The 26,171-nt window shown below is 37.2% G+C and overlaps 3 protein-coding genes across 3 annotated transcripts; 1 reads left to right on the top strand and 2 right to left on the bottom strand.

Moving 5' to 3' along the window:
* Window positions 1–597: 597 nt before the first annotated feature.
* Window positions 598–2,193, top strand: LOC137726039 (probable WRKY transcription factor 65). Its single transcript, XM_068464895.1, has 3 exons — window positions 598–1,004; window positions 1,130–1,270; window positions 1,506–2,193. The coding sequence occupies exons 1-3, from the start codon at window positions 835–837 to the stop codon at window positions 2,032–2,034; spliced, it is 840 nt and encodes a 279-aa protein (XP_068320996.1). The 5' UTR covers window positions 598–834; the 3' UTR covers window positions 2,035–2,193.
* Window positions 2,194–6,560: 4,367 nt separating this feature from the next.
* On the bottom strand, window positions 6,561–10,497 carry LOC137726041 (ras-related protein RIC2). Its single transcript, XM_068464897.1, has 2 exons — window positions 10,106–10,497; window positions 6,561–7,289 (listed from the first exon to the last, which is right to left on the bottom strand). The coding sequence occupies exons 1-2, from the start codon at window positions 10,324–10,326 to the stop codon at window positions 6,860–6,862; spliced, it is 651 nt and encodes a 216-aa protein (XP_068320998.1). The 5' UTR covers window positions 10,327–10,497; the 3' UTR covers window positions 6,561–6,859.
* Window positions 10,498–15,962: 5,465 nt separating this feature from the next.
* LOC137726040 (protein HIGH CHLOROPHYLL FLUORESCENCE PHENOTYPE 173, chloroplastic) lies at window positions 15,963–21,161 on the bottom strand. The gene is made up of 17 exons (XM_068464896.1): window positions 21,017–21,161; window positions 20,063–20,317; window positions 19,818–19,979; window positions 19,644–19,694; window positions 19,271–19,405; window positions 19,156–19,179; window positions 18,884–18,995; window positions 18,437–18,562; window positions 18,239–18,288; window positions 17,967–18,125; window positions 17,786–17,881; window positions 17,574–17,689; window positions 17,325–17,448; window positions 17,037–17,150; window positions 16,752–16,832; window positions 16,477–16,661; window positions 15,963–16,260 (listed from the first exon to the last, which is right to left on the bottom strand). Exons 1-16 carry the CDS (start codon window positions 21,074–21,076, stop codon window positions 16,515–16,517), a joined length of 1,812 nt encoding a protein of 603 aa, XP_068320997.1. The 5' UTR covers window positions 21,077–21,161; the 3' UTR covers window positions 15,963–16,260; window positions 16,477–16,514.
* Window positions 21,162–26,171: the final 5,010 nt, after the last annotated feature.

A 26,171-nucleotide genomic window follows, 5' to 3' on the forward strand; every position in this document is an offset into this window, starting at 1 on the left:
ATAAAAATGAAATTTAACATCTTCATTTTTTTTGTCAAAAAACATCTCCATTGAAGATGGTCTAAACTTTAGCCGGAGAACTCAAGATTAAAACACATCTCATGAATTCTCAGTTGCGGCTAATCCAATTATAATATCGTAAGCGTTTTGACCGATCCTAAAAGTCATCTACGTAAATATCTTATTGACGGTAAAAAAAAAAAAAAAAAAAAAAGGATCAAAAGACGTGTGCAACCTTTAAAAAGGAAACCAAATAGAAACTTCTTCAAATTGGTAAAACACATTCGATTTGTCATATAAATTTTGTGTAAAACGTTTTTGATCAAGTACAAAGATACATAAGACTTATCTTTTTTCCCTTGAGTGGAGGTATGGGGTGGTGGGCAATGAAGTCAAAGACTGAAGAGGGCTTACGTTACGTGGATCAAAATTGTAAAAAAGAGAAGGGTCTCTTTCAGATTGCAATGTGAGTTTGGGTAGAAAAAGAAAGGAGAAAATGGAGATGGATAATAATTCATAAATCCAATTATTGGGGGACGTTTAAATTTTAAATTAAAAAACAAACATCTGGTTGCACGTCCTTATTTTAATATAAACATATAATCCAGAAGCCCATTTGTCAATGTGGCGGCCAATTTTTAAAGACGCCACCCCTCTTTCTAACGCCTCCCTCCGTTTGTTTCTTCTTCTTCTTCTAAACCCCCCAGCATCAAATCAGAAATCTCCCATCTCTCTCTGTCTCTCTCTCTCCCCCTCCGTCTCTGCTCTGAGCAGCCAGTTTGTGTTTCTCTGCAAGCATCATCATCAAATTCAGAGCTCCAGAAGTTCCAAACAATGGACCCCACATTCTTCAGCAGCAACAGCAAACAGTTTCTGAGCGATCAGGAAGAGAACGACAACACCACCAGCTCCACGCCGGAAAACAGCTCAGACTCTCCTCCGCCGTCCACCAATTTCAGCGACTACTCCAAGATCACCACTTCCACCTCCTCCCCCAAAAAAAGGTTTGTAATTTACTCTTTCTCAATTCACAAATTAACCCAGTTTTAGTTCAACTCCATGCACAAAACCAATGTTAATAATGGGATTTTTAAATTAATGTTAATTTACAAGAATTTAATTGTTACAGTGGTCGGCGAGCAATACAGAAACGAGTGGTGTCGGTCCCCATCAAAGGCGACAACAGCAACAGCAACACTCCGCCGCCGTCCGATTCTTGGGCTTGGAGAAAGTACGGCCAAAAACCCATCAAAGGCTCACCTTATCCCAGGTAATTATGTATTTAAGTAAAGTAAGTTTGAGCGAGAGACTGTAATTTTATTTTTCATACTAATAATCATTTCTTAACCCCATGTGTCCGCCTCTTTGTATTAAGTTGCATTCTTTTTTCTCACGTATATTACAGCAGTTTAGAATACTGTCGAATTTGGCAGGTTTTTATGATCCGTGGCTAATTATCTGTTCTGTTTTTCTTTGGGATTTGGTTAATTTACCAAACTGGGCAGAGGGTATTACAGGTGCAGTAGCTCAAAAGGATGCCCGGCGAGGAAACAAGTAGAGAGAAGCCGCGTGGACCCCACCACGCTGGTCATCACCTACTCCTCCGAACACAACCACTCTTGGCTTGCCTCTCGCAACCACCACAACAACCACAACAATTCAAGTTCCGCCGCCGCAAACAAACGCGGCCCCACCAAGACCGAAGCCCCGGAGGCCCAGCAACCCGACCACCAAGATCAAGACCTAGACCAAGACCAAGACTCTAGGTTCGCGGATCTAAACCACGAGTCGCTTATCGTAAACGACGAGTTCGTCTGGTTCGCCGACATGGAGACCACGTCGTCGAGGGTGCTCGAGAGCCCCATTTTCGCCGAGAGCAGCAGCTCAGTCGGGTCCGACTCCGGGGACAAGGCGGCGATGGTGTTCCCCATGGGAGAGGAGGACGAGTCGCTCTTCGCCGATCTGGGCGAGCTGCCGGAGTGCTCTTTCGTGTTTAGGTACCGTGGTGTGGGACCACAAGCTCAGATCTGTTGACACGTCTGCCCTTTTCTTCCAAAACCCTCCATTTTTATTTGTCTTTTTTTACACACTCTCTCACTCCCCGTAAATACAAGAGTTTTGTGTCATTCAAACGAGCATCGTGCGCCCTAAGATACCGAAAGTTTTTTTTTTTAATTATTATTATTTATTTAACAATTTTCTGATTTTATTTTTTATTTTTTTAGTAATAAAAAGGGTTTAATTATTTTTTTACTTGCCTTGATTTTAGCTTAGTGAATGTTTAAATCTGGATCTGTCATGATGTTGGTGTATTAGCATATATATATTTTTTTTTTGAAGAACCGGTGTATTAGCATATTTTGGCCGTCTGTTTGAAATGTGTACATAGATTAGAATATTCTTAAGTGGGGCTCACCAATCCATTATTGCTAATTTTATATATGCTAATCACACGTTTGTGACATAATATCTTAATCCCCCGTTTATTCTTACAATATGAAAAACTTGTTTGAAAATGCTTTGAAACTGGCAAAGCGTTTTTTTTTTTTTTTGATAAAAGTGTTCATGTAACCAATTATAGTAAAAATACAAGTGAATTAGAAAGCACTTGTAAGAAACACGTAAGTGCTATAAGTCATTTTAAAAACACTTCTAAATGAACTTGTAGATTAGTAATTCAAAACCAAAATATATATATATATATATATATATGTTAATAATTTTTAACTAAAGTGTTGATAGCAAGCGAGTCCTTTGGTGTCAAGGATTGAATTGATAGAAGTGAAGAAATCATATAAGGTGTTAAATCATTTTATGGAGATTGAAATGGACAAATTTTCTTCACAAGTAATCTATCTTCTACCTTTAGCTTCAACAAATCTCAAGTTATCCAATCGAATCTATCTCTTGTGTTTGTATTGAAGTTGTGGTCTTTTCTCTTGTCTTCCCATACTCAATTTAGCATCTTGAAGCTTTTGGATGCATTAGTGTAAGGGGATTAGAACCAAATCAAACTTGACCCCAATTCAAAAGTCGGACTGTTAGCTAGCCCTTGGAGCTAGCTAGGTTAATTATATTCTTTTTCCTAAATTAATTATGACAAATAAAATAATCCAGCAACCATCGATAATAACATCGCCATTTGCTTCCTCTTTATTCTTCCTTGAGTTCCATCGATCTTATCCTGCACATTGAATTTTATCGACTTTTGTTTGCTCGAAGCAATCCACACTGTATTTTTTTTAACGTTCCTTTCCTTTTTCAATGATGTATAGTATTGCCATGATACTAGGGTAACTCTTTAGTCTTAGAATCATCATTTGCATATTATGCAATGATGTGTCTATCTTTCTCGTCAAGTAATTAGTGGAATATGAGATATAACATGAAGTAGTGTATAATCCCAGCAATAATTCTCCAAATATTGTTTTCTTGTATACATATGATTGATTTAAAATCAACGCAATAATCTAAATACAAATAATAACAAAAAAAAAAGAAGAAAAATAGTGGGTTAAACACACACATACACATAAGAGGATCATGGTGGAATCGGATTTTCCACTTGCAGTAAAATTGATTTTAAATGCAAAAATACCCTTATTGTCACCATCTGGAAAGTTTATCATTGAATTGGCATGCCCTTATGCACCAAAGTTGGTCTTGTTAAATTCGTCATATATATCATGAAAAGAATTTTATTGCTGATGATTTGGCTCATTTGGGTTTGTCATGCAGTTTAGGTCCATTTTTTTGAGCAAGCTCCTTTTTCTTGTCGTTGGTTGCTAATTGCAGATATAGCTAGAGTTTTGTAGCCTCGTAATATTCTTATGTAATCTTTCATTTTCTTTAAAGCTTACGCCCCGTTGTATAAAAAAAAAAATACTAAAGATAATATAAAGACAATTTGGGTTTATTTGGTATCCTTTTTTAATTCAATTTTTTGTTTTAAAAAATAAAAATAAAATACTTAATATTCATTAATTTCAAAAACAAAATATAGAATACAAGATAGTACCGAGCCTTAGGGTTTTGTTTTTCCTTTTTAATTTTCTACGCACGCCATTATGTAGGTTCTATTCCACCTTCATAATCATAAGCAACCCACGTACGTTATGAAATTGGGAACTCAAACTGACTTAAGATTCTCATTGTTCGATTAGACGTCGAACGAAAGTGTCTTTCTAATTTCTAGGCAGATCATTTCCAAAGTCAAAGAAAGCCAAAACCCTTGACTTTTAGGTAGTGATGGTATAGCTGGATTTTGACCCCGTCACCAATTATGGTGGCCGTTGAAAATACATACTAAAATGTCTTGCACGTCACACTTTAATTTTCAAAAAAATTAAGGAGCATTACTAATTGCATGCTAATTTTTATTTGTCGCGTAGTTTTATTAAATTTTGATCATTAATCTTTTTCAATTTATTCGATTCGATGTTAAAAAATTAAAATAAGTACGTGAAAAGCAAAAATGAATATGTGGTAATACTATCCTTAACTGTACCGGCTTACCCCAACATATTATTATAAACCCTAAAATTGATGGAAGAAAGATTTGATATAAGTTGTTGATGAAGACTAAAGAAGGGGACCCAACTGGATATATATAGGAAGCCTTTAAGGGAAGGGATCCTCATTTTTCAAAAAAATGGGAACATCTTCTTGACCGTTAGATTTTGCTTTAATGAAATCTTCTGGTTGAGATTCTGTGGCATGTGATTTAATCTCATCCACGGAATTTCATTAGAGTCAAATCTAATGGTCAAGAAGGTGTCCCTATTTTTTTTTGAAAAATGGAGATCTCTTTCCTTAAAGGATCTATATGTGTGTGTGTGTATATATATTAGTTCAAAACCCTAAATTATATGCTATCTTTTTTATATTTATAGTTCGAAACCCTAAATTGTATTTTTTTTTTTTTTTACGACTAACCTGCATTATTTAAAGTTTAAACCCCTACTTGGTCTTGTCGAATTTAAAATATTAATACGATTGTTTAAAAAATGTCTCATCTTTGCAACTGGCTTTTTATTTTAGTATTTGATTTACAACATCTGCACAGCATTTAATACGTCATATAAATTATTGCACAGTCATTGCTCATGTCACGGAAGAATCCTTTTGGATAGTTGGATGGGATCTACTTCTTCCTTATCCGTTACGGCATTTTACGGAGACAGAAAGGCAGAGATGAATAAATTAAGTCAAATGACAGATTAGGCATGAAGATTCACCATTTTATTCAAACCCTAATAAATGGAATTGGATCCTCTCCGGGAGATCAGGAACTTTCTAATCCATTAACACAGACCGTTAGATTTTAATTCAACGATTACAAACGAGATACTCTTCTAAAAGTTATAATAATTGTAGTCGTTGAATCAAAATCCAACGGCCTATGTTAGTGGGTCAGGAGGCTCCTGATCTCCTGCTCAAAAAAGGTTCCAATTCCCTAATAAACCTCAAAGCCTGCCAAGTTTTTGTCTCTGCATGTAACGTGCTCTGCGTTAAATACCTTCCGCGAGTATTGGCTGGAATCTAGGTTTGAATAAGGCACACTTGTAATAACGGTAAAGTCATAAATATTTTTGGAAAGTGATATTGACACTTCAAAAATCTTATTCTACATTCCTCACAAGTATATTTTTCTTTCTGAATATAGAAAATTTGGAGGGTAGAATGAGATTTTTGGAGTGCCGATAACAATTCCCATATTTTTTATTGGACAAACTAACATATTATTGTGCTAAACTGACAATCACATATAAATCATGAGTTGCGTTTTTTTAGATTAGGGTTCGAGAAAATTGTTGTCACTCACTGTTCAATCATAATCTCAAAGGTGGAGAAGAAAGTACGACAAAAGAGTTAAATGACCACCTATCGTTAGATTATGATGAACAGTGAGTAATCACAATTTTCTTGGACTCCAACTTTTTATGAATCGCATACATTTTGATTTGATTGTGTGATCAAATTTAGCAGTACCACAATAGATAGGAGTTGTGTTAGAGACAATTGTCCATGCACATATTTACATGTATTCTATGTTTTAACTATTCCACATAATATTGCGTATTTGACTTGAAATATCTGTCGCAATAATAGAAGCTCTCCCTGCGCCGTTGGTGGGAGCGGATTCAATCAATGTGGGGTCCACACAAATCTAACGGCTTGCAATTTCCTTAGCTTTCCCTCAATGGATAATACAACATATTGTGCAATTTGTGCTGTTGTCGTAGGTAGGCTAATCTGTGGATTACTGAACGCCGGCCGTCCGGCTTTGCCTGTGGACAAGGGAAGTGTTTGGAATTGCTTAATTCGTATCGGCAATGACATCCTTCCCCGATGATTACGAACACATCAGATCATCGAAAAACAACGTCCAAACTAAATTTTTGAGTTGGGCAAAAAATGAATTCCAAAACGACACGCACCACACCTTCACCAACTGTTTTGTTTTCTAGGAATCGACCTGCACGACAATCCGTCTAAAGAGGGGACTACACAGCAGCCATGAAACATTTGCCAACGTAGGACAGATTATACATAGGGAGTTGAATGAACAATTTCAATTAATTCGTCTCAAGAATATAATCTCGGAATGCCGAATAATTCGGGCGAAAACCTATGTGAAAAGTAACATGTAATATCTTGTTACAAGCTCCTCTTGATCGGCTAAACATATTTGTCTTGGATAATTAATGATAACGACAATGGAAGTAAACACCGAACCCCGCCTGCCTATCTCCTAACGCCGGCAGAATTTCCGAGATTTTTTTTTACACAACCCAGTAGAGGGAATAACAGATCATGTCGTAACAGAAACCAGCTACATCCAGTGCAGATTCGGTCCCTAGCTTGAGCAACATCCAGCTTTCTTCACAGCTGAAACATCTTTACTGATGTCGATTTTCTCCCCTTGAGGAACGGTCGAAGCAGCTCCATCGCCAGCCTCCATGGCCTTCCTGCTCACAATGCGAAAGATCTGGGTGAGGACTTCAGAAAATGCATTGTCCACATTGGTCGCTTCAAGTGCAGAAGTTTCCATGAAGTAGAGAGACTCCCTCTCGGCAAAGGATTTTCCGTCCTCAGTTGAGACTGCCACAAGGTGACGAAGATCTGATTTGTTACCAACAAGCATGACAACAATGTTGGGATCAGTATGGTCTCTTAACTCCTTTAACCACCTTTCCACACTTTCAAATGTTGAATTCCGAGTGACATCATACACAAGTAGTGCACCGACAGCCCCTCGATAGTAAGCACTTGTTATCGCTCGGTACCTACAAATACAATACAAGAGGTAAATACAAGCTTGATGTGAAAGGAATCCAAAAAACATCGAATTTTTCACTGCCAAGTCCCAAACTATAGCACTAATGTAACGATACTAAATAATGATAACGATAACAATATAATACTAACACAATTAGTTAGGACATCAAATTACCATTAACTTATTCAAAATCCCATATACAGCATTACTAGAGAGAGACAATTACATATAAACTATCAAACGAGAGCATATTGAAGTTCTACATCACAGCAAATGTAGGTGTTCCAGATCAAGTGTCAACATCATCCCAAAAAAGAAATGCTGTCAAATTATACATTGAATATTTAATAATAATATGATACAACCATACATAACCCATCTGAATAGAGCCAAAAGTTCATCAATTTTTCTGTACACAATGGTAACATCGGTACACAGACAACAAATGTTGTTAGTGACAGGTTGGGTTGAGGTGGATGGCTTGGGGTAACTTAGTGTCATATATGGACCTGAAGTCGGATGGTGGCTTTAGAATATGTTTCAGAAGAAAATTTGTGCATGTCGAATAACATAGTGAAGAGATTAGTTATCTCACATCCTCATTGGTTTAAACAGTTTAATAATAGTTGGGCACGGTGGGTAGGTTGGGTTATTTAGTCTATCTTTCTCCAATCCTGTGTGGATATCTAACATGGGTTTCAAACAAAATAGTTCAACCAATATTTGGTGTCAATCACAACCTCAGTGTTGCTAATAAGATGGCTTCATTTTACCATTTTTTTTTCAAGAGAAGGGGTAATCCTGAGACAACTATATTGGCATACCATGAAGCACTCAACATATACTTTAAACGATTTGTTTATGTGGACTGGCCACAATTCTCGCTAGGAGAGCACGTAGTATTCAATGAAGAGATTTTAAATTATCTTGTCAGCTTAAGCAGAATAACTCATAAGAATGTGCAGCATTTTTGTTTTTCTATTATAACATTCATTATTTTCTCCTTCTCAATGCTAGAAAAGAAAGTGGACCTGATAGTTTACACTCATCGCACCCCTCTTATTCTAGGAAGAATAATGTAACTTGAATTCGAGGGTAATTGAACTGTCTCGCAGTTCGTACAACTTCACCAGAACAGTAAGGGAGACTAGATAATCCTCATCAGCTGTCTGTTTGGGTGCTCAAACTATTATCCATTATTGAATATGCATAAAATTCGAACCAAAATAGTTTAATAGAAGAGCAAGTGTGCATGTGGCACAATACTGGCTAAACAGTGATGCAGAAAACCTGTTCAAAGTGAAAAGGCATGTGAAGGAGTTTGGATGACAATAGAGAGTTCGGATTTGTAGTAGCAGTACTGGTTTGAATGGTAATAAATTAGGAAGGCTTTATTTCTCGAAATGCAAAATTGCTCCAGGCTCATAGAAAGTCATTAGAATATAGAGACACATTTGATCGTAGGTAATACAGAAAGCAAAACTTTGGCCAACTTCAACATCCATCTGCTCAGATATGACTTATCTTGTTTATTATATTATACCTTAAAGTGGTAAGATTTGAAACTGAGTATAATTTCTGTGCTTTTCATAATGATGAAATACTAAAATCATCATATTTTTACCCCTAAAGATCATAACGGTCAAGGCAAACTATAGCACACCTGCATTGCATGAGCACTTCCCCACCAGCAATTCATTCCAGAAAGCATAATATAAAACTTAACTTAAATGCATTACCTATAGGTCACATTTATCACACCAATTTCTTTTCAAAACATGTCAAGTTCAAACTCTGCACTTTGAGAAAATCTGTTCAGTTTCTCAATAAGAAATACAATCTCTTTGATAATTCCATGTTAGCGGAGATCAAACAATCATGTTCCACTAATGTTAAACAAGTTGCCTTTTTTCTAACAAAAGACTGTAGCCTCATCAGTAAACTGTAAGAATACTCAGGGGGCGACACCACAGTTATATTACATCTTTTTTTTTACTGGTGCCCATACAGAATTTGAAGCCCAGATGAAAATTTGAAAGCAGATTTAATGAAAGATCTCTCTACCAACACAGTAGCTGGAATCTCCACAAAGTAATGACTTTGAAACAGAGAGGGTTGGTTTGACTACCACATATATTTAAGACAAGCCAGCCATTAACAAAGCTTCACTGAGTAATGGTATCCAACAAACAGAAGTTCTGCGCTAAAAATCATCATTCCACTGAAAATTAAGTACATTTCTCTGTAGAAAGTAATGGCATTTACTATTTAAGCATTGTATCCGATGGATCAAGGACGTTACATGCAGCAACTAGCAACCAGGCATTTCCAAATACCAATTCACACCAACCGGAAAGCATAAATTACAGAGACCTATAAACACAGCTTGCACATTTCATTTCATTTCTAATTCATAAGTCATATATAAAGTTAAAATGAATTGCAGAAGAAATGCAGATATGCACAACAACAACAACAAAATAATGTCAAAACCGCAATTTTCCTTCAGACAATGAATCAATGCTTGATCTGTGTATAACTTAGATTGCTACAGAAACAAATCGAAACCAAGAAAATTATGAGCACTTTGATTCTAATACTCAGATCTACTAAAACAACCCAAAAAAGCACCAAATCCAGGCACCAACCAAATTGCAAAAGCTTAATTCTTTCATCACCTAAAACCCAACAACCCTGACCCATTTCATATCTTATGATCATCAACCAAAAGCTTCAATCCCACCTAAAAACTCAAAAAAATAAGAATAACCCAGATCACAAATAAGCAGAAAGATGAAGAAAGAAGCAAGAAAGCAGACCAACCGTTCTTGGCCAGCAGTGTCCCAAATCTGGGCCTTGATGACTTTGCCGTCAACATCCAAGCTGCGGGTGGCGAACTCGACTCCGATGGTGGACTTGGACTCGAGGCTGAACTCGTTCCTGGTGAACCTCGACAGCAAGTTGGACTTGCCGACGCCGGAGTCGCCGATCAGCACCAACTTGAAGAGGTAGTCGTAGTCATCCTCAGCTCTGTACCCAGCCATTACTGTGACCCCAAAGAAGAAGTCTGAAGCTTTTTGGCTTCTAAGAAGAAAGCGGTGATCTCGTTCTTCAGATCTCTCCCGGTGATTTGCTTTTGCTCTCTGAAATCTTCGTTATTATTTTTGTTTTCGGCTTTTCGGATGCGCCAGACCTGTGGAAGACTGCTGTCTGGAAGGAGAGAATGTGGAAAGTGAAATGACGTTTATGTCCTTGCTTGATCAAAGTGGGTTACAGCTGAGAGGTCTCATTCGGCGGGAGGGTGTTTTTGAGATTTTGGGATGCTCGTTTTTGGGTCTTCTAATTTCTGGTCTTTGGGCTAAGTGGGCTTTCAGAAACAAGAAAGTAGGATAGTATTTAGCAGATTCGAGTGAGATATTATGATATTTTATTTAATATTGTTGTTAGTTAAGATTTTATTTGCAAAACATTAGAGCAAATCTACTCTTAAAAAAATGCGCCAGCATTCAGCCCATTTAATCTATTCAGTGAATAGTGATAGGCCTCAATAAACAGTAATAGGTCAAATGCATCTCCACTCCTAAAAAATGCATCTCCACATCTATAAAATACGTTAGCACCTAGCCCATTTAAAATATTTAATTTTTTTATAAAATAATAAATAAATAAATAGTTTTAACTTCGAATAAGATTTTTAACCAAACTTGTCACACCACGTGTCATTGTCTGAAAGTGTATGAAAGCTTTGGTAGAAAATGTTGAAATATGGTGTAAGGTGGAAGATGATGGTTAGGTATTTATAGAAAGAAAAAAAATTTAATTTTTAATTAATTATTATTAATTTTAATTAAGTTAATTAATCTGAACCGTTGGATTTGAAAAGGATTCAAATCCAACAGCCCAAATGTGGACACGTGGCCAATGGTCATAATTCTGACCGTTTGGTTTTTTTTTTTTCTCTTTTTTTTTGTATGAAAATCGTGAACCGTTGATCTTGGGATCGGACGGGCCAAAACGCACCACGTCATCTAGTCGTTAGGTTCGAATTTGAAATTTTTTTGACCGTTGGAAATCCAACGGTCCAGAAAACTAATCTTTGGAAATCCAATGGCCCATAACGAGCCACATGGGCTGAAACAGCGGGCCCCATCGCCTTTATTTTTGTCGGGGACACGCGCCCACTAGTGCTTGTTTCCCACGTGCCTAATGCAAAAAAAAAATATCAGTGCCCTGTGACGTCAGGCTGACGCAAGCCTAACGTCACATAGGCCAGCTGATTGCTCAGCACAATTTGGGCCGACCTATGGCTTGGCTTGGGCTGGGTGCCAACCTATTAGGCTGGGCTGGAGCTGTCACATCCCGGCCCGGGGGGGACCACTTCCCGGGCCCACTCCACCACCGTAGCACGATATTGTCCGCTTTGGGCTTACCATTCCCTCACGGTTTTGTTTTTGGGAACTCACGAGCAACTTCCCAGTGGGTCACCCATCATGGGATTGCTCTAGTCCTCTTCTCGCTTAACTTCGGAGTTCCCATGGAACCCGAAGCCAGTGAGCTCCCAAAAGGCCTCGTGCTAGGTAAGGATGGGAATATACATTTAAGGATCACTCCCCTGGGTGATGTGAGAATTGAGATGTCACAGGAGCACTGTTGGGGGGTGTCGGCCCGTTTTGTGTGTTGTGAGCCGGTCTACCCACATGGGGTGGACTTGCTCTTATGAACCATCTAATAAATGAAATTATTATTCTATTGATAGCATATGTGGTCTAACTAATAAAGAGGCGGAGCCATGAAGAGATCAGGATGGTATCATGCCCATGCATTTTGACATTTTTTTCAAAGTTAAGTATTATGTGTATATTTTTCAAGGTTTTCTTTGTAGGCTCTGAGCCCTAATTCGACATTTTTACTTGAAATTTTTTTCATCGAGTTTGATTTGAGGTTAGTGGCTCCTATGGAGTTTAGAAAATCCGTTGCTTTGGAGCTTTGAGGAGGACTCCGGTCTGGGGATCAGTGGAATGAGAGATAAAGAAAGTTAGACAAGCTTAGGGTTTAGGTTTAAGGAAGAGAATGAAGAGCACGACACCATACCAGACCCAAACGATGATGGTTGTTTACCACACAACAAAGTACTTTTTGCAAAATCAATAGGCATTTCGGATTGAGACTTTTGACATAAAATTCTGGCTATGTGACTGAATTTACGGTGCAAGTATCATAGCCATTCATAATATATGTATGAACAAATTACACCAAAGAACTTAACAAGCAACTAGAGTGTGACACTTTTGGGGTATATATGTTATGGTTAATATCGTGAACCATGTTAGCTAATGACTACAATGAGATTGGGATATTTCTATTGCTGCCTTTTCTTGATTTGTAATAATGATTCACATTTTTTTCATGATCGTTCCCTTTTGACAAAGCTTCTGAAAGCATGAAAACTGACACTGTTTTCAGCACCAAAGTGATCGATCTTCATTCTGCGCTACTCATAATCATCACTAGTAGCATTTTTCTATCATTACATCAATTTGCAAATTCAACAATAATAATTATTATCGTTGTACATCAGAGAAAAAGTAAATCCATTCAATCTACGACCGATATATGATATACATTATTGTACAATAAAGTTTTCTTCGTATAGCATGACCACTCAAAGGTGCCTGATACTCTACGGTTCTTGGTCCAAGGAAATAATACATTCAACTATGTCTTATAGAAACCAGTTTTTCTGCCTGAAATTGCACCAAAAATATGATTTGGGATCTCTCCTCACCAACCGGACAATCATTCACACCAACCATGAATTATGCAAGCGTTGAGAAATTAGTTGGGTGTCCCATGAAGTAGACCCACAAATGATTTATGTGTGCCACCATGTCCATTCACAGCGGATAAAAATTTAGGTTGACTGACGTGGTATTGCATTATTTGACTCGCGAGGTTATTCTTTTTAAAACAGCATGTTATGAGCTCACATCGAAACTTTGAAAGTAATATGTAAAGCATGATTAACTTCGACGTTTTACATTTGTCAAGCTATTGTTCGATCCACTCTATCTTCGCCATATGTTGCACAAGTACAACAGTTTCCTACATAAATTATTTCCAAACGGGGCCCTATACGTATATAAGCAGGCTAAGCATCTTGTGATGTGAACTACAGAACCAATTTCTATAGACCTCGTTTAATATATGAGTAATGTTATTCATATCATGTTTTTATACCATATTTCTATACCATCTTAGGTGACATCTGATGTGGATAATCATATCATTTGAAAAATTTGCAAAACTCAAGGAAATGAAGGAAAAAGACTCCTTGTGTACCACAATTATCATTTAATTAATTAGTTTTTCTTAATTATTAGTTTATTGAATAATAAACTAAATTTAAAAATCTGATTAATTCAAATGATGTGGTTGTCCACATCAAATGTCATCTAAAGTGGTATGAAAATGTGGTACAAAAACATAGTATGAATATTATTTTTGTTAATATATTGCTCCTCTAGCATCTCTCTAAAGCAAACCTTTTCAAATTCCAGCGACTATTTAGCTTAAAAAAAAAACAAAGAGTGCTACCAGATATTGAAACACATAAACAAAGAGATAAGTATCATGGTATCCACGATCTCCCCCTATGATTACATACAGCCATACACGTTCTTACCACACTTACCCTTTATACACACACATTATTTTTGTCAAGTTATAAGTTCCTCATCTTTCCAGTTCCATTACTCTTGGTTCCAATTTGTCCAAATGTCTTCTGGCACTGAGTCTGAGCTCTCTTCTCCTTCTTCTTCGTCCTCACCTGGGTTGCCTGACACGTGTCCTCTTTCCACTTGTCCAACTGTGCAGTTGGTCCCAAAATCTACCTCTGATCGACTTCTGCAGAAGTTCTTCGATGCCACGGAGTTCGACTTTGATTACGAGCAGAGCGGATTGTGGTCTCCTCTGGTCCGGCGTACGGTATTCCTGAGCTCTCAAGGAAAAATCGTCACTGAACAAGAAATGCTTGCCAGACTTTCAACCCTAACGGACGCTCCTTCTGCAAGACACGATAAAGCTTGTTTTGGGGTGAGTTGCTTAAGCTTCTTGTTTTGTTTGTGTGATTGGTTTACTTTTGTACTTCTCTATCGCGCTTAGGTTGTTTCACACTTGGTTTTTTATGTATGTTTTTGTCTGATATTTTGTAGGGATGCTGGTGTTCTTGAAGGATATTTTGAAGCCATCCTGACTTCATTTATGAGGATTGCAGATCAAGAAACCAATTCAAATCAAACAAGGTAGAAGAAACAGACACCTATTTTTTACTGTTCTTTTACTGTATCATGTAAATATTCCTTTTTTACAACCAAAAAAAGAAAAGGAAAAAGAATATTTAGAGAACAGAAATATTTTGGCTTCGAGCCTTTTTATTCTTTCAGTTTTTATTTTTTTTGTTTTTGGTCTTTAATTCCGTTTACAAAACCGAAAAGTTTTGTAATTTGCATATTAGTTGTTCAATTAGCCAGTGATTCCATACATAAATGTTATGAAAAATGTTAATGTACTTAGGAGTAGAAAACTATTGCTCATGTATTTGTATACAGAAGGAAGATTCGAACATTGGGAGAGTGAGAAACTCGGTTATGAAAGTTTATGACCTATGATAAATTTGAGCTAATGTGTCGGTTACAAGGTGAAAGTTTTGAGGTTCAAACCCCACGGCAAAAAAAGGGAATGATTTCTTATTGAACAACGCATATCAATGAGAAGGATCGCTCTGTCATAGTAATATCACTGCAGTGATATTTTAAACTAATTATGTTGTCAAATAGAAATGTCATTTGAGCAGTATCTCAAACCAATGACATTTGTTATGTAAAAAAGTTAAAATGCATGATACTTTATAATTGACTTTATACTGCAACGATGATATCTCGATGTAGCTAAGTTTCTTCCAACATTAACTACCATGCTGTGATTAGTGAGATCATGCAACATATCCCAAAATCACAGCTCACTGAGACAAGCTTATAGGGTCCTCAAATTGCAGTTTTTGCATTCAATAACAAGGGGAATAATATCCTCGAGATCGTATATGTACATATCATGCAGTGATCCAGCGCCCAAGGCTTTATTTTGCATATGGCAGCAATGCTTCGCAGTCCCAGACATATATTCCAATTGTATAAACAGATGTCTACTTTTAGCATGACAAGGTCAGGAAACTTAGATGCAAGAGCATTCATCAAAGCTTACACTGCACAGAGAAATTTAAAGGCAAGAGCCTCCAATTCATACCTGCCAGCTACATGAGGAGAATATCTTACCTATAAATTAGGCCGCGATTTTGTGACAGTATCACAAACTATTCAAATAGTGTAATGTGTCTTAACATTCTCACAACAGTGTTTAATTGCCTTCAGATACTACCACTATGACATATGAGACTTCTAGTTATATGTAAATTGCTCTCGTACATGAGGCCTCGCTCTGGAGAAAAACTTACATAGAGCTGCATGATTAACTGGATGTTGAGGTACACACACAATGGAATAAGCCCCCACTATACATAAGCATGACTTCCAATGCACAAGGGCCCACCCTTTGTGAGAGTGACCTGACCAGCAGACTGCCCTACTAAATATTTTCTCCTCACCTTGTTCCTCTCAATTCAGGATGGTCCAAAGACTATAGGGTTTGAGTAGATAATTTAAAAAAGGATCCATTTTTCTATATACTTACAAACTCATTGAATATCATTAGAAAACATAATATAAGCTACTCGTGTACAAAGTAAACTGATGTTGAAAAAAATCTTCAAACCTTTATATATAACGAGATTTGGACCTCATGATAAAAGGCTATAATTTCAAAGTTAAACACTGCTAAGATGGTCCTAAAGAACCTTATAATCTTTGATTGCTTTGATGGTCCTAAAGAATCCTCTGCTTTTCATCTGCTATGACTATATACACCTGCAATGAGAGAGACAGGAGGTAGCCTTAAATTAAAAGGGCAGCGGTTCCAAGGAATGCTATATTGAAAACAACAATTCTAGGGTACATCTATGTATAACATATATGGCGGAATTTAATGGCTGGATGTAACTTTATTTTAAACTCCAAGCGAGAAAAATTATCTGTTATAAGACCGAAATTGTTAGCATATTATGCTCCATTTTTTTGACTTACAGAGTTAATGTTGATAGCAGAGCTCTATACATGCAGCATTACACTGGTACAGGGTCTTGTTCCAAGATTTCCTTTCCCGTAATTCCATCTTTCAAAGTTTTAAAGTAAACATCGTAGTCCTTCTCGGGAGGTGGGTTTTCGGGATCCACTGTAAACGGCTGGCTAAATGGTATGACACTCTTAACCTGCAAAGGAGTTATAAGTATGTCATAATCTGCAAAAGTTGATGCATGGCATAACACAATGTAGAAACAGCACTATATTAAGGGTGTGACCTCAAATGTCTTGCCAGTTGCATACGGGCTTTCTAAAGCAGCAACGCAAATTTGAGCAACCTCCTCTCTTGAAATCTTACCCTGCATACATGATGTAAATCGTCACATTCAGAAGGGGAAGATGCCATCTACGATTATCTGCTGTCCAAGAACCCAATGCCCGCAGTATTCCTTGGAATACTATTCCCATTGGATAGTTGACGAACTTGACGTGCAAAAGCAAAGCAAAGAGACTTAAATACATCACAAACAAAAGGGAATATTGATCTTCCCTTTTAACTATACCGTTATATTGTCTCCTTGATCAAAAATGAGATCTGCTCCGGCAGGCTCCTCGGTTAATGCACAAGGCCTCACAATTGTGTATGGTATTCCACTTTCCCGTATTAAATCCTCCCCCTGATCCAAAACTTTCAAATGTCAGAAAATTGTAAGAGCTAAATCGTAAAACTCTACTTGCTACATGTAAATAGCAGCCTAACACTAAGATGCAATAAAATGTTGAAGCCCAACATAGTAGTAAATATATACAAGTCAAATTATCAAACGGATTGCACTGGATTAGGAGGAAACCTTCAACTTGTATGTAAGGATAAAATCCAATTCCTTGTTCAAGCGAACAGCGGGAGGTTGTTTACTTAGGTCAAGTCCAGGCCTCTCAGGTCGGGTGACTCCTGCAGAACCTACATGTACAAACCTACATTGGACTCAAAGCAAGGAGATCAGTTAAATACTAAACCAGAAAGTGCACCTAGCAGATCAATTATGTTCTGTCCTTGAAAAATAGTTCAAAAAAATAAGAAGAAGAAAATAAAGTGAAACCTGGGAGTTATAGGTTCTTTTAGATATGCCCGTATGCTTGATAATGGGAGCTGAAATGGGCCTTCCACAAAAGTAGGATTCAGTTTCCCATCGTATTCAAACTTGCTAAACATGAGCTGCCATAATTTTGAATATCATCAGTAAACATAGACGCAAGAAAAATGAAATAACAGACTAAAATAACATGAACGTTATGGCTGCGGAAATTGTACCTGCAACGACACAATGTTGCTTGGGTCAAACGGTGGCGCATCTGATACAGTTCGTGCTCGAAATATTGGTTTCAAAGAAGAAAATGGTACGCGTACCTGGAAGGAATTTGAAAGATTATTAATGGAGTTTTAGAATTTAATCACATTGTTTATGTCAATCAAAGGGTAGTGTGTTACTTACTGTCTGCCACTGGTTTCCAACAGTGTCAAAACCTGCTGTGTAACCAACAGTATCCCAATCACGGCTTGTGCGAACAATTAGCTTATAGCGTCGACCATCACCTTTAAGGCGTAGCTCCAAGCCGTCATATGCAGAGAGATCCTCAGCTGCTGGTAGATTCTAAAAACAAGCATATTCATCACTAGATAATAAGCAACTTACGAACTTCAAAGGGCGGTAACTATCTCGGTGCAGAATTTAGGTACAAGCCAGAAGAAAACATTGCTATTTACCTTTGTTCTGATACTAGTAAAACCACCATTGTTTGCAGTGGAAACAACCCCTGAAGGAGACATACCAAATAAATAAATGTTAACTAAATGCATCCAAATATAAATAAAGAAAAAAAAATCAAACATTGTCGATCTGCTTGAAGCACCACCAACAAGGCAATACACAGACAAAAGTTCTAAAGTTCGAATAGAGCAGACCTTTAAAAAGTCCAGTTGGTCCACCATTTTCACCGCCGTTTCGGTCAATCTGAAATGTACTTTCACTCACTCCACCCATCACAACATCATCTAAAGCACCCCAAGTCATTTCCTTAAAACTATTGCCTGCAAATTACAAACAAAAGAAGGGATCTCATTTGGTACCTAACTACATACATGAGCACCATATAGATTACAAGCATTGATGATTTCAGTTAACTTCCATATCTGGAAAATTCGAGCATCGTCCCTTGCATTTTTTTCCAAGTATAATAAAAGTTTTTCACCATTTGCTTCCCCTGCTATATTTCATATAAACCTAAATTCTCCCCCAGTTTTTTCCCTTTTCCGAAAGAGCTTTCTATATTTCCAACTAAAGTAACTGGACCTAGTATAAGACATCCGCGAGGATGGTAATCAGCGTTTTCACCGTTCAGAAGAGTATACCTTCGAATCCAAAAAGTATTTTCCCATTTTGAAGTCCGACGCTTCCTTTTACAGCATTGATCAAATTTTTCATCCCAATGTACTCCACCTTTTCGGGTGAATCCCCCTTTATCTGCTTCCATCAATCAACCAATACGTTACTAAGAAGAACATGTTTGTATAATTGTATTAACATACATAACATAAGTAAAATAATTATTCGTGCCCAAATTAAACTTTATATTCAAGAAATTCTGGCTCCAAATACAAAATGTAGGCAATCAGTTCGTCACCTCTGGTTCAAAGAACTTGATTCCCTGTTCAAAACAATAATTTGCTTGTCAAGTGCTTGCTTAAGAAAGATAAATGAACTTTGAAGGCATCAAAGATAAAGCCTTTGGAACATACCTGACTATACTTTTGCCTATCAGGAGTGTCACCTTCCTTTGGACCAACAATGACAGAAACCGCATTAATCACTCTCCTCACACCTTTGAAGTACTCAGGAACTAGCGTACTCTCCTTAGTAATGTCTCCAACAACCTGACATTTTCCAGGAAATACAAGAGGGTTGCCGTTGAGAATGTAAAAGATAAAAAAAAAATGAAGCCACAACCACAATTTGTGCAATATACTTGTAGCATGCATCAAGACACCACAACCATTGAATAAGTCTTGTACAAATGAGTCTGATTCTTCAACATAAAGTATCACCACTAAAGGTAGGAATCTCATAACTAATTCCAACAAGGAAATTTAACATACAAGGTTGCGAGCTCACCAAGTCGATATCTGGGCCTAACATCTGCCGTGCTTTTTCTTCATTTCTAACCTGAGAGAGTTTATATGAAAAACAAAAATTTGAGGATGGAAAGTTTAAGCAGTAAAGGTGATTTGAAAATTAAAAAAAAAAAGTATGAAACAAGTATGAAACAATAAGGCAAGAGCAGAATACCAATACTCGAACTGGAAACCCTTTCTTCCTTAAGATGTTGACTGCCCTTCGACCTACACCACCGGTTGCTCCAGCCACTAGGACAATGCCAGAAGTTTCCATTTTTCTTTCTGGTTTACTAGGTGATGGGCCGGATAGTTTTTCAATTAAAGCCTCAATAAACTTCACAAATAACAAATTCTAGTTAGTTGAAACAAGATCACTTTTTTGCTTTAGAAATGTCGAAAACTTTAGCAGTGTGCAACCTTAGCAGGAGAGGGAGGTTCGTTGAAGAAATATATTGTTTTCAAGAATCTAGTCAAGTCCCAACTTTGCTTTCCAGCTTCTGCTGATATGTATCTTCTATACGTTCTCGTAGAGAGATTATCAGTGTTTTGTTGGTAGAGAAAGCTGTGTGGTCTGTCATTAAGTTGAAGAAAGGGTTTAGGACGTGGAGAGCACAGCAACTGAGGATGTAAAGATTTTTTAAAATGATTCCTACCAACAGGTGATGAAAAATCCTGCAATATCAAGCCATCAAGTAATTAAGTCCTGGCAATTAAAATTCACTAGTTATTTTCCTGCAGTTTATACATGATAATCGTACAATTCAAGCTCGGCTGAGCTGAAATGAAGTTGAACATCGAATTGATCAAAAGACAATCCCCATTACTTGAATTAGTTGAACACTCTGAACCAAGTACCAAGTGTTCAATGATCAAGAGAAAACAAACTATAATTTCGGGGATCACCGATCACTTACAAACTTTCAAATAAAAAATAAAACTGGGAAGACACTAAAGAAACAATAAGTAATATGGCGTCTATGAACCGCAGTTTATTGTCTGTTTAGCGTCCTCCCAGTTAAATTTTTTATTAAAAGTTTGTAACTTCTTCTATTTATGCAGATGTCCTTATATTTTTTTTTTTCAAATTACTCATTTACTTACTACAAAATAAAATTCATCTGGGGAAAAGATTAAGCCTTTGCCTATCAGAATTCATCTGGGGAAAAGTTAAACCTTTGCCTATCAGAATCTTGGTAAGCAGACATAGCAATGAAATTACACAAAACTTTAAAAACCACCTCCCAAATTAGCTGTTTTGATTGGCTTTGCAAAATTTGAACTTTATACAAAAACACCACAATGTCTACATAGAAACATTAGCAGATGAGAAACAAGCAGAAGCAGGAGTGTAAAATAATGGGGTTATTTTACCTGAATTCTGAGGGCTGATGGAGACAAAGGGGACGACAGATTAATGGCACCTAATTCCATTTCCAATTTTCCAGCGAGAGTTGGAAACTGAATTCCAGACTCTTCTGGGTTTTTATCTTGTTGCTTTTTTATTGTGTAGTGATGATTGATATTTGTGGGAGTAAATACACACCACATATAGAAGGGCTGAATAAGTAAAGGGCCACAATAACTGTCACTTTCTTTGTTGGAACATGGACGTGGCTCCTTCTCCATGCATTGTGCATATACAATCTAGAGTTAACTCGAATTAAGAATATTTTTATTACAAGGAGAAACGTCACTAGACGAAGAGTTAGTTGACGCTTGGTCGTCAGTATACTTAGTGTGCAAAAGTTTATTGTTTAACAATGTACCTTACTAATGCAAATTGGAATTACATTGTTCTCTAATCACAGTGAACCATACTGAGGCCGAGAAAAACATAACCTTATTAACAAACTATTGTTTGTGCCAGTCCGAATCCCCGGAGCTGTCTTCTAAAGCCCGCCCACTTCGAATCAGTGACCCAGTGTCCAAAGCCCAATAATCATACAGTTTAATCTGCGCAACCAAATTGGCCCTCGACTGCTTGAGAAATTTTGTAGTGTGACGGTCGCACCATCAAGTAAGGTTATTAATTTATGTGTTTACAATATGGATGAATGACATTGTATGTATTACACCTTTTTATTTCCCCATGCATGCTTCGTTACTTATAAAGAATCAAACCGTATGTGCTCCCACTGTAAATCAGTAATCAAACATCTCCAAAACCTGGAATGAGATCAACTAGATGTCTGATTCAAAAGTGATTAATAGAAAATGAGTTTTTTGATAAGCTCATTTTAAAGAGAGTCTCAAACTGATGAAGCTGCAATTTAGTGAAAAACATAGAAAAGGGAAAAAAATTTCTTAAACACTATTTAATTTTCTAAAATATCGATTTCCATGACTGAAAGTACCTTAATGTAGCCTTAATTTTTGGCGTCAACGAGTTTTCACTACAAGAAAAATGGGCTAAGAACACAATTGATATGTGCCCTTTGCATTTTCATTGAGCACTAAGACATATTTGTGCTTTTTAAGTTCCATTGAGCACCAAAATATCTCAAATGTGCCCTCTAACAAATAAGCACATTAGTTTGTGTCATGTAATTGTGCCTACAAAAATTTGAAATGTCCTTTTAAATGTTAGAGAGAGAATTTTTTTTTTTTTTTAATTAATTTACACACACACAATAAAGGCTTTTTTTTTCAACACATCACTCTTCCGTCTCTGCTTCACTCAATCGTTCTCTCACTAACTCTCTCTACTTCTCCACTATATTCTCTGTCATATCCTTCACCATCTCTGTGCTCACTGCACAGAAAATCGGAGCACCATCTCCACCTCATTCGCCACTTTGGCGAACCTTGCCACTACCCAAACACCACACTGCCACTCTCTCTCCTCTCTCCTTCTCGGCTTCTTCCTTGACACACAACGGGGGAACTACCGTTCTCTAGAGAGGCAACCACCAGCTTTCCTCCTCTCGTCACCACGGACTCCCATTACTCTTTGCTTTCTGGAAACCAAAATCGACGCGGTGAAGTGATGAGCTCCGTCGCAGCTTAACCTTTCGGCGAGATTTTTCGTCGAATCTAGTATAGGTGAGTCTTGAAAACACCTTAGTTAGGTTCTTTAGGTTGTTTAGAAACGTTTTCGTGCATTGCATGCCTGATTTGTTTAAGGTTGGATGCAGTTTCAACTTGGGAGAGATTCTCCAGATTTTCGGTGAGGTCCGCGAGTTTGAGGCTGATTTTAGGCTATCACCGGCCGCCTAATGGCCCTGAGGAAGGTATGTTTTGAATCCTTACCTTTGTAGCTTTTTTTGGGCTTTTGAATTGCTGAAAATGATTTTGTTTTGGACCCAAAACGGATTCTAAAACCCTTGGTGTAGCTGCAGGCGGCGGTCGGAATCGCATGAATGGAGTTGTGCATGGTATTGCTGAGGATGGCGCGTGGAGCATAGACGCCTCCACTGAAGGATGAATGGCTGAAAGGAAGAATATACGTTTGAAATCGTTGCCTTGTTTTTTTCTTTAATTTATAATGTTGATTACTTGGTTGAGTCTGATCTGTCAAGAAGAGAAACTGAGCAATATTTTCCTATTATGATCTGGTGTTTTCAAATGTTTGTTTCAAGTTGTAAGGTGTTACGATGATGTTATTTAAATTTTTTTTTTTTTAATATTTAACTCATAGGGCACAATTACAAAAATTGCGCTAAGTTGAATTTGAAGTGTCATCTGACACAGGTGTCAGAACAGGGAAAAAAAACCCTTATTTGTGCTCAACCCCTTGAGCAGCAATAGCCATATCGTGCCCTCTAATCAAAGGTGACACCCATAGAGGGCACGGATGCAAATATAGTTGTTGCACTGTTGTTATTGGTCTATAGGCACATATGTTGGGGCTCTTTGGCCTCAAATGGCCTCAAAGGACACAGATAATTTATTGTGCGCAGTGCCCATTTTTGTTGTAGTGTTTCAATGCCAAATTAAAAAAAAAAATATTACAATCCATGAGAAATTCCAATTTGTCATCTTGGTGGAGAACTGAGGAGTGTGCATCCAGTGATTTTAGAGTGTATCCAACTCCTGCCACTAGCCACCAATTGCGCGCAGGTGGACGTCACCGCCATTGGAACCACAGTTGGAGGTAAGTATAATATACTAGTATTTGAACTCATTTGTTTAGATTCAAAATTCTTTAATTTTAACTTTTATATCATTGTTTTTCAAGTGTTTAAACTTGAATTCCTAGAGATTTACACCGATAATTACATTTTGTATAACATAAATACAATAATTTGGTGTTATCAAAATTAAAAAATTAAAAAATTAAAAAATTGAAGAATGGGAGGATTGATATGATGCTACTGACTCCTCATGTTAGGATTTATAGTACGGCATCAACTGAACAGGCGGGGATCGGTATGTCATACCAATCTTCTCATTTCTTCAATTCTTTTATTTTATTTGTTTATTTATTTTAAGTCTCTCTTTTTTTCTTAAATAGTTAAACTGATTCACATTCATCCTCTATTCATAAGTTTACTAATTCCAAGCAAATAAACACGTCGTTCGGAAAACTTCTCCTTCGTACACATTCTCATGATTTTTTCTATTGACTAATGTTGCATATAGGAGCTCTTTCTAGTATCCGTGGCAAAGTGTGGCAATATATATGTATTAACTAGGAAGAAAATTTTCTTCATAAGATGAACCAGGATCACATGGCCATGACCTTTTCTTTAGATTAATTACTTTTGGCGCCATTGATGGCACCCTGCAAGTTTGCAACTATCCAGACTCCTGTAGTTATCCAGTATCAACAGATCGAATCAATTTCCATAGCAGCAACGCAGCAAGGAAAGCCAACATTCCTAACAAGTGTGAACAGCCGTGGGATTAATTTTGACTGAGATTCGCACAAGAACTTGATCAATATTCCACTATAAATAAATAAATATATATACATACACACACACACACCAAATAATTGAGAAATATGTGACACCATTGATGATTGATGATCGAGGCACTTACAGTTGCAATGTCTATATATATGTATGTATGTATGTATGTATGACTGACTTCTGCATGGCGTTATATTAATTGATTGTATGTTCAGTTTTGTTTTTATATTTTAGCCGGCGAGAATCAACCAAACTTGGCTCGGCCGTCGCTGCAGGCTCCTGTGGGGTACGGTATTTCAGTATGTGTGAGCATGTATGTATGTGTATGTCTTAATTTTATACATACAAGTCATGGTTGATTAAGACGTACAGTACTTAATTAAGGAGGAACCAGAATTAAATCTTTTGGATTTAGTTAATTAGCTGTTTAGGTTTTGGCATAAATCTCATAGCTAGAAAGTAATATTGTTAGCAGTTGTTGGTACGCGGTTTCGTGGGACTGCTGCAGAATGCCGATGCCATGGAATATTATTATAACATACATGCCTTGGGGTGGATATCAATTTTGTAGTATTATTGTGCAACCAGAACCACCTAAACTAATTGATTATTTAATATAATACAGGGATAATAATTCAAAGATCAAAGAATCCAATAATTCCATCGCAATGTCGTATCTTTTGTTAGCAGCCTAAGGTCAATGATATGTGCGAGACGTGGACTGCAGTCGTAGTGTAACATTATTAACAAAGTTTGACTTAACTAGTTAATTAATTAGCTAATTAGACCTAGGGGGGCTACAGGACTAAAGATAATGGTGAAAATTCTTTAACATTATTTTTAGTTGAAGTGTTAAGATCATATATGTAAGATCTTACCAGGGAGTGATCCTTAAATATATATATTCTTATCCCTACCTAGCACGAGATCTTTTGGGAGCTCATTGACTTCGGGTTCCATCGGAACTCCGAAGTTAAGCAAGTAGCGCGCGAGAGCATTCCTAGGATGGGTGACCCATCGGGAAGTTCTCGTGTGAGTTCCCAACAATAAAATCGTGTGGGCGTGGTCGGGGCCCAAAATGGACAATATCGTGCTACGGTGGTGGAGCAGACCCGGAAAGTGATCCCCTGGACTGGGATGTGACAATATATAGAAGAGTAATAACTATATTATTTCTTAATTATTTTTCATTATTTGACCTTGGAGCATTATCTATTATATTTTCCGTCTACTTTGAACCCGTAGTGCATGGGTAATTGGCCCCTTGTAATTCAGCCTCAACTTGCATTCGTTTTGTTTTGGTAACATAAGGGGTGGATCACCCAAAAAACTAGTTCAAAGAGTTATTATAGATATTTCGAGTTTTAGAGACTCCCGTCATATTATCAAATAACTGAGTTTCAATCCAATCAGAAAGATTCTCAAAATAATAGTACTCAAGATTTATATTATAACTCTAATTGACAATCACATCTGCCACTATTCTCTTCTTCTGGTATGCACTAACTCACATTCAACTATACATGTCATAAATTGTATGCACTGATCAATGATGTTGGCCAGATGATAAAAGCTGGTATCAGCCATATCAACTTGCATTTGTTTTGTATAGATCGAAAGTCAGCAAACAACTCTCAAATGATACACCATTAGACGGATCATCAATTTGATTA

Source organism: Pyrus communis, chromosome 2 (genome assembly GCF_963583255.1).
Source record: "Pyrus communis chromosome 2, drPyrComm1.1, whole genome shotgun sequence".
In the NCBI taxonomy this organism is placed as follows: Eukaryota; Viridiplantae; Streptophyta; class Magnoliopsida; order Rosales; family Rosaceae; genus Pyrus; species Pyrus communis.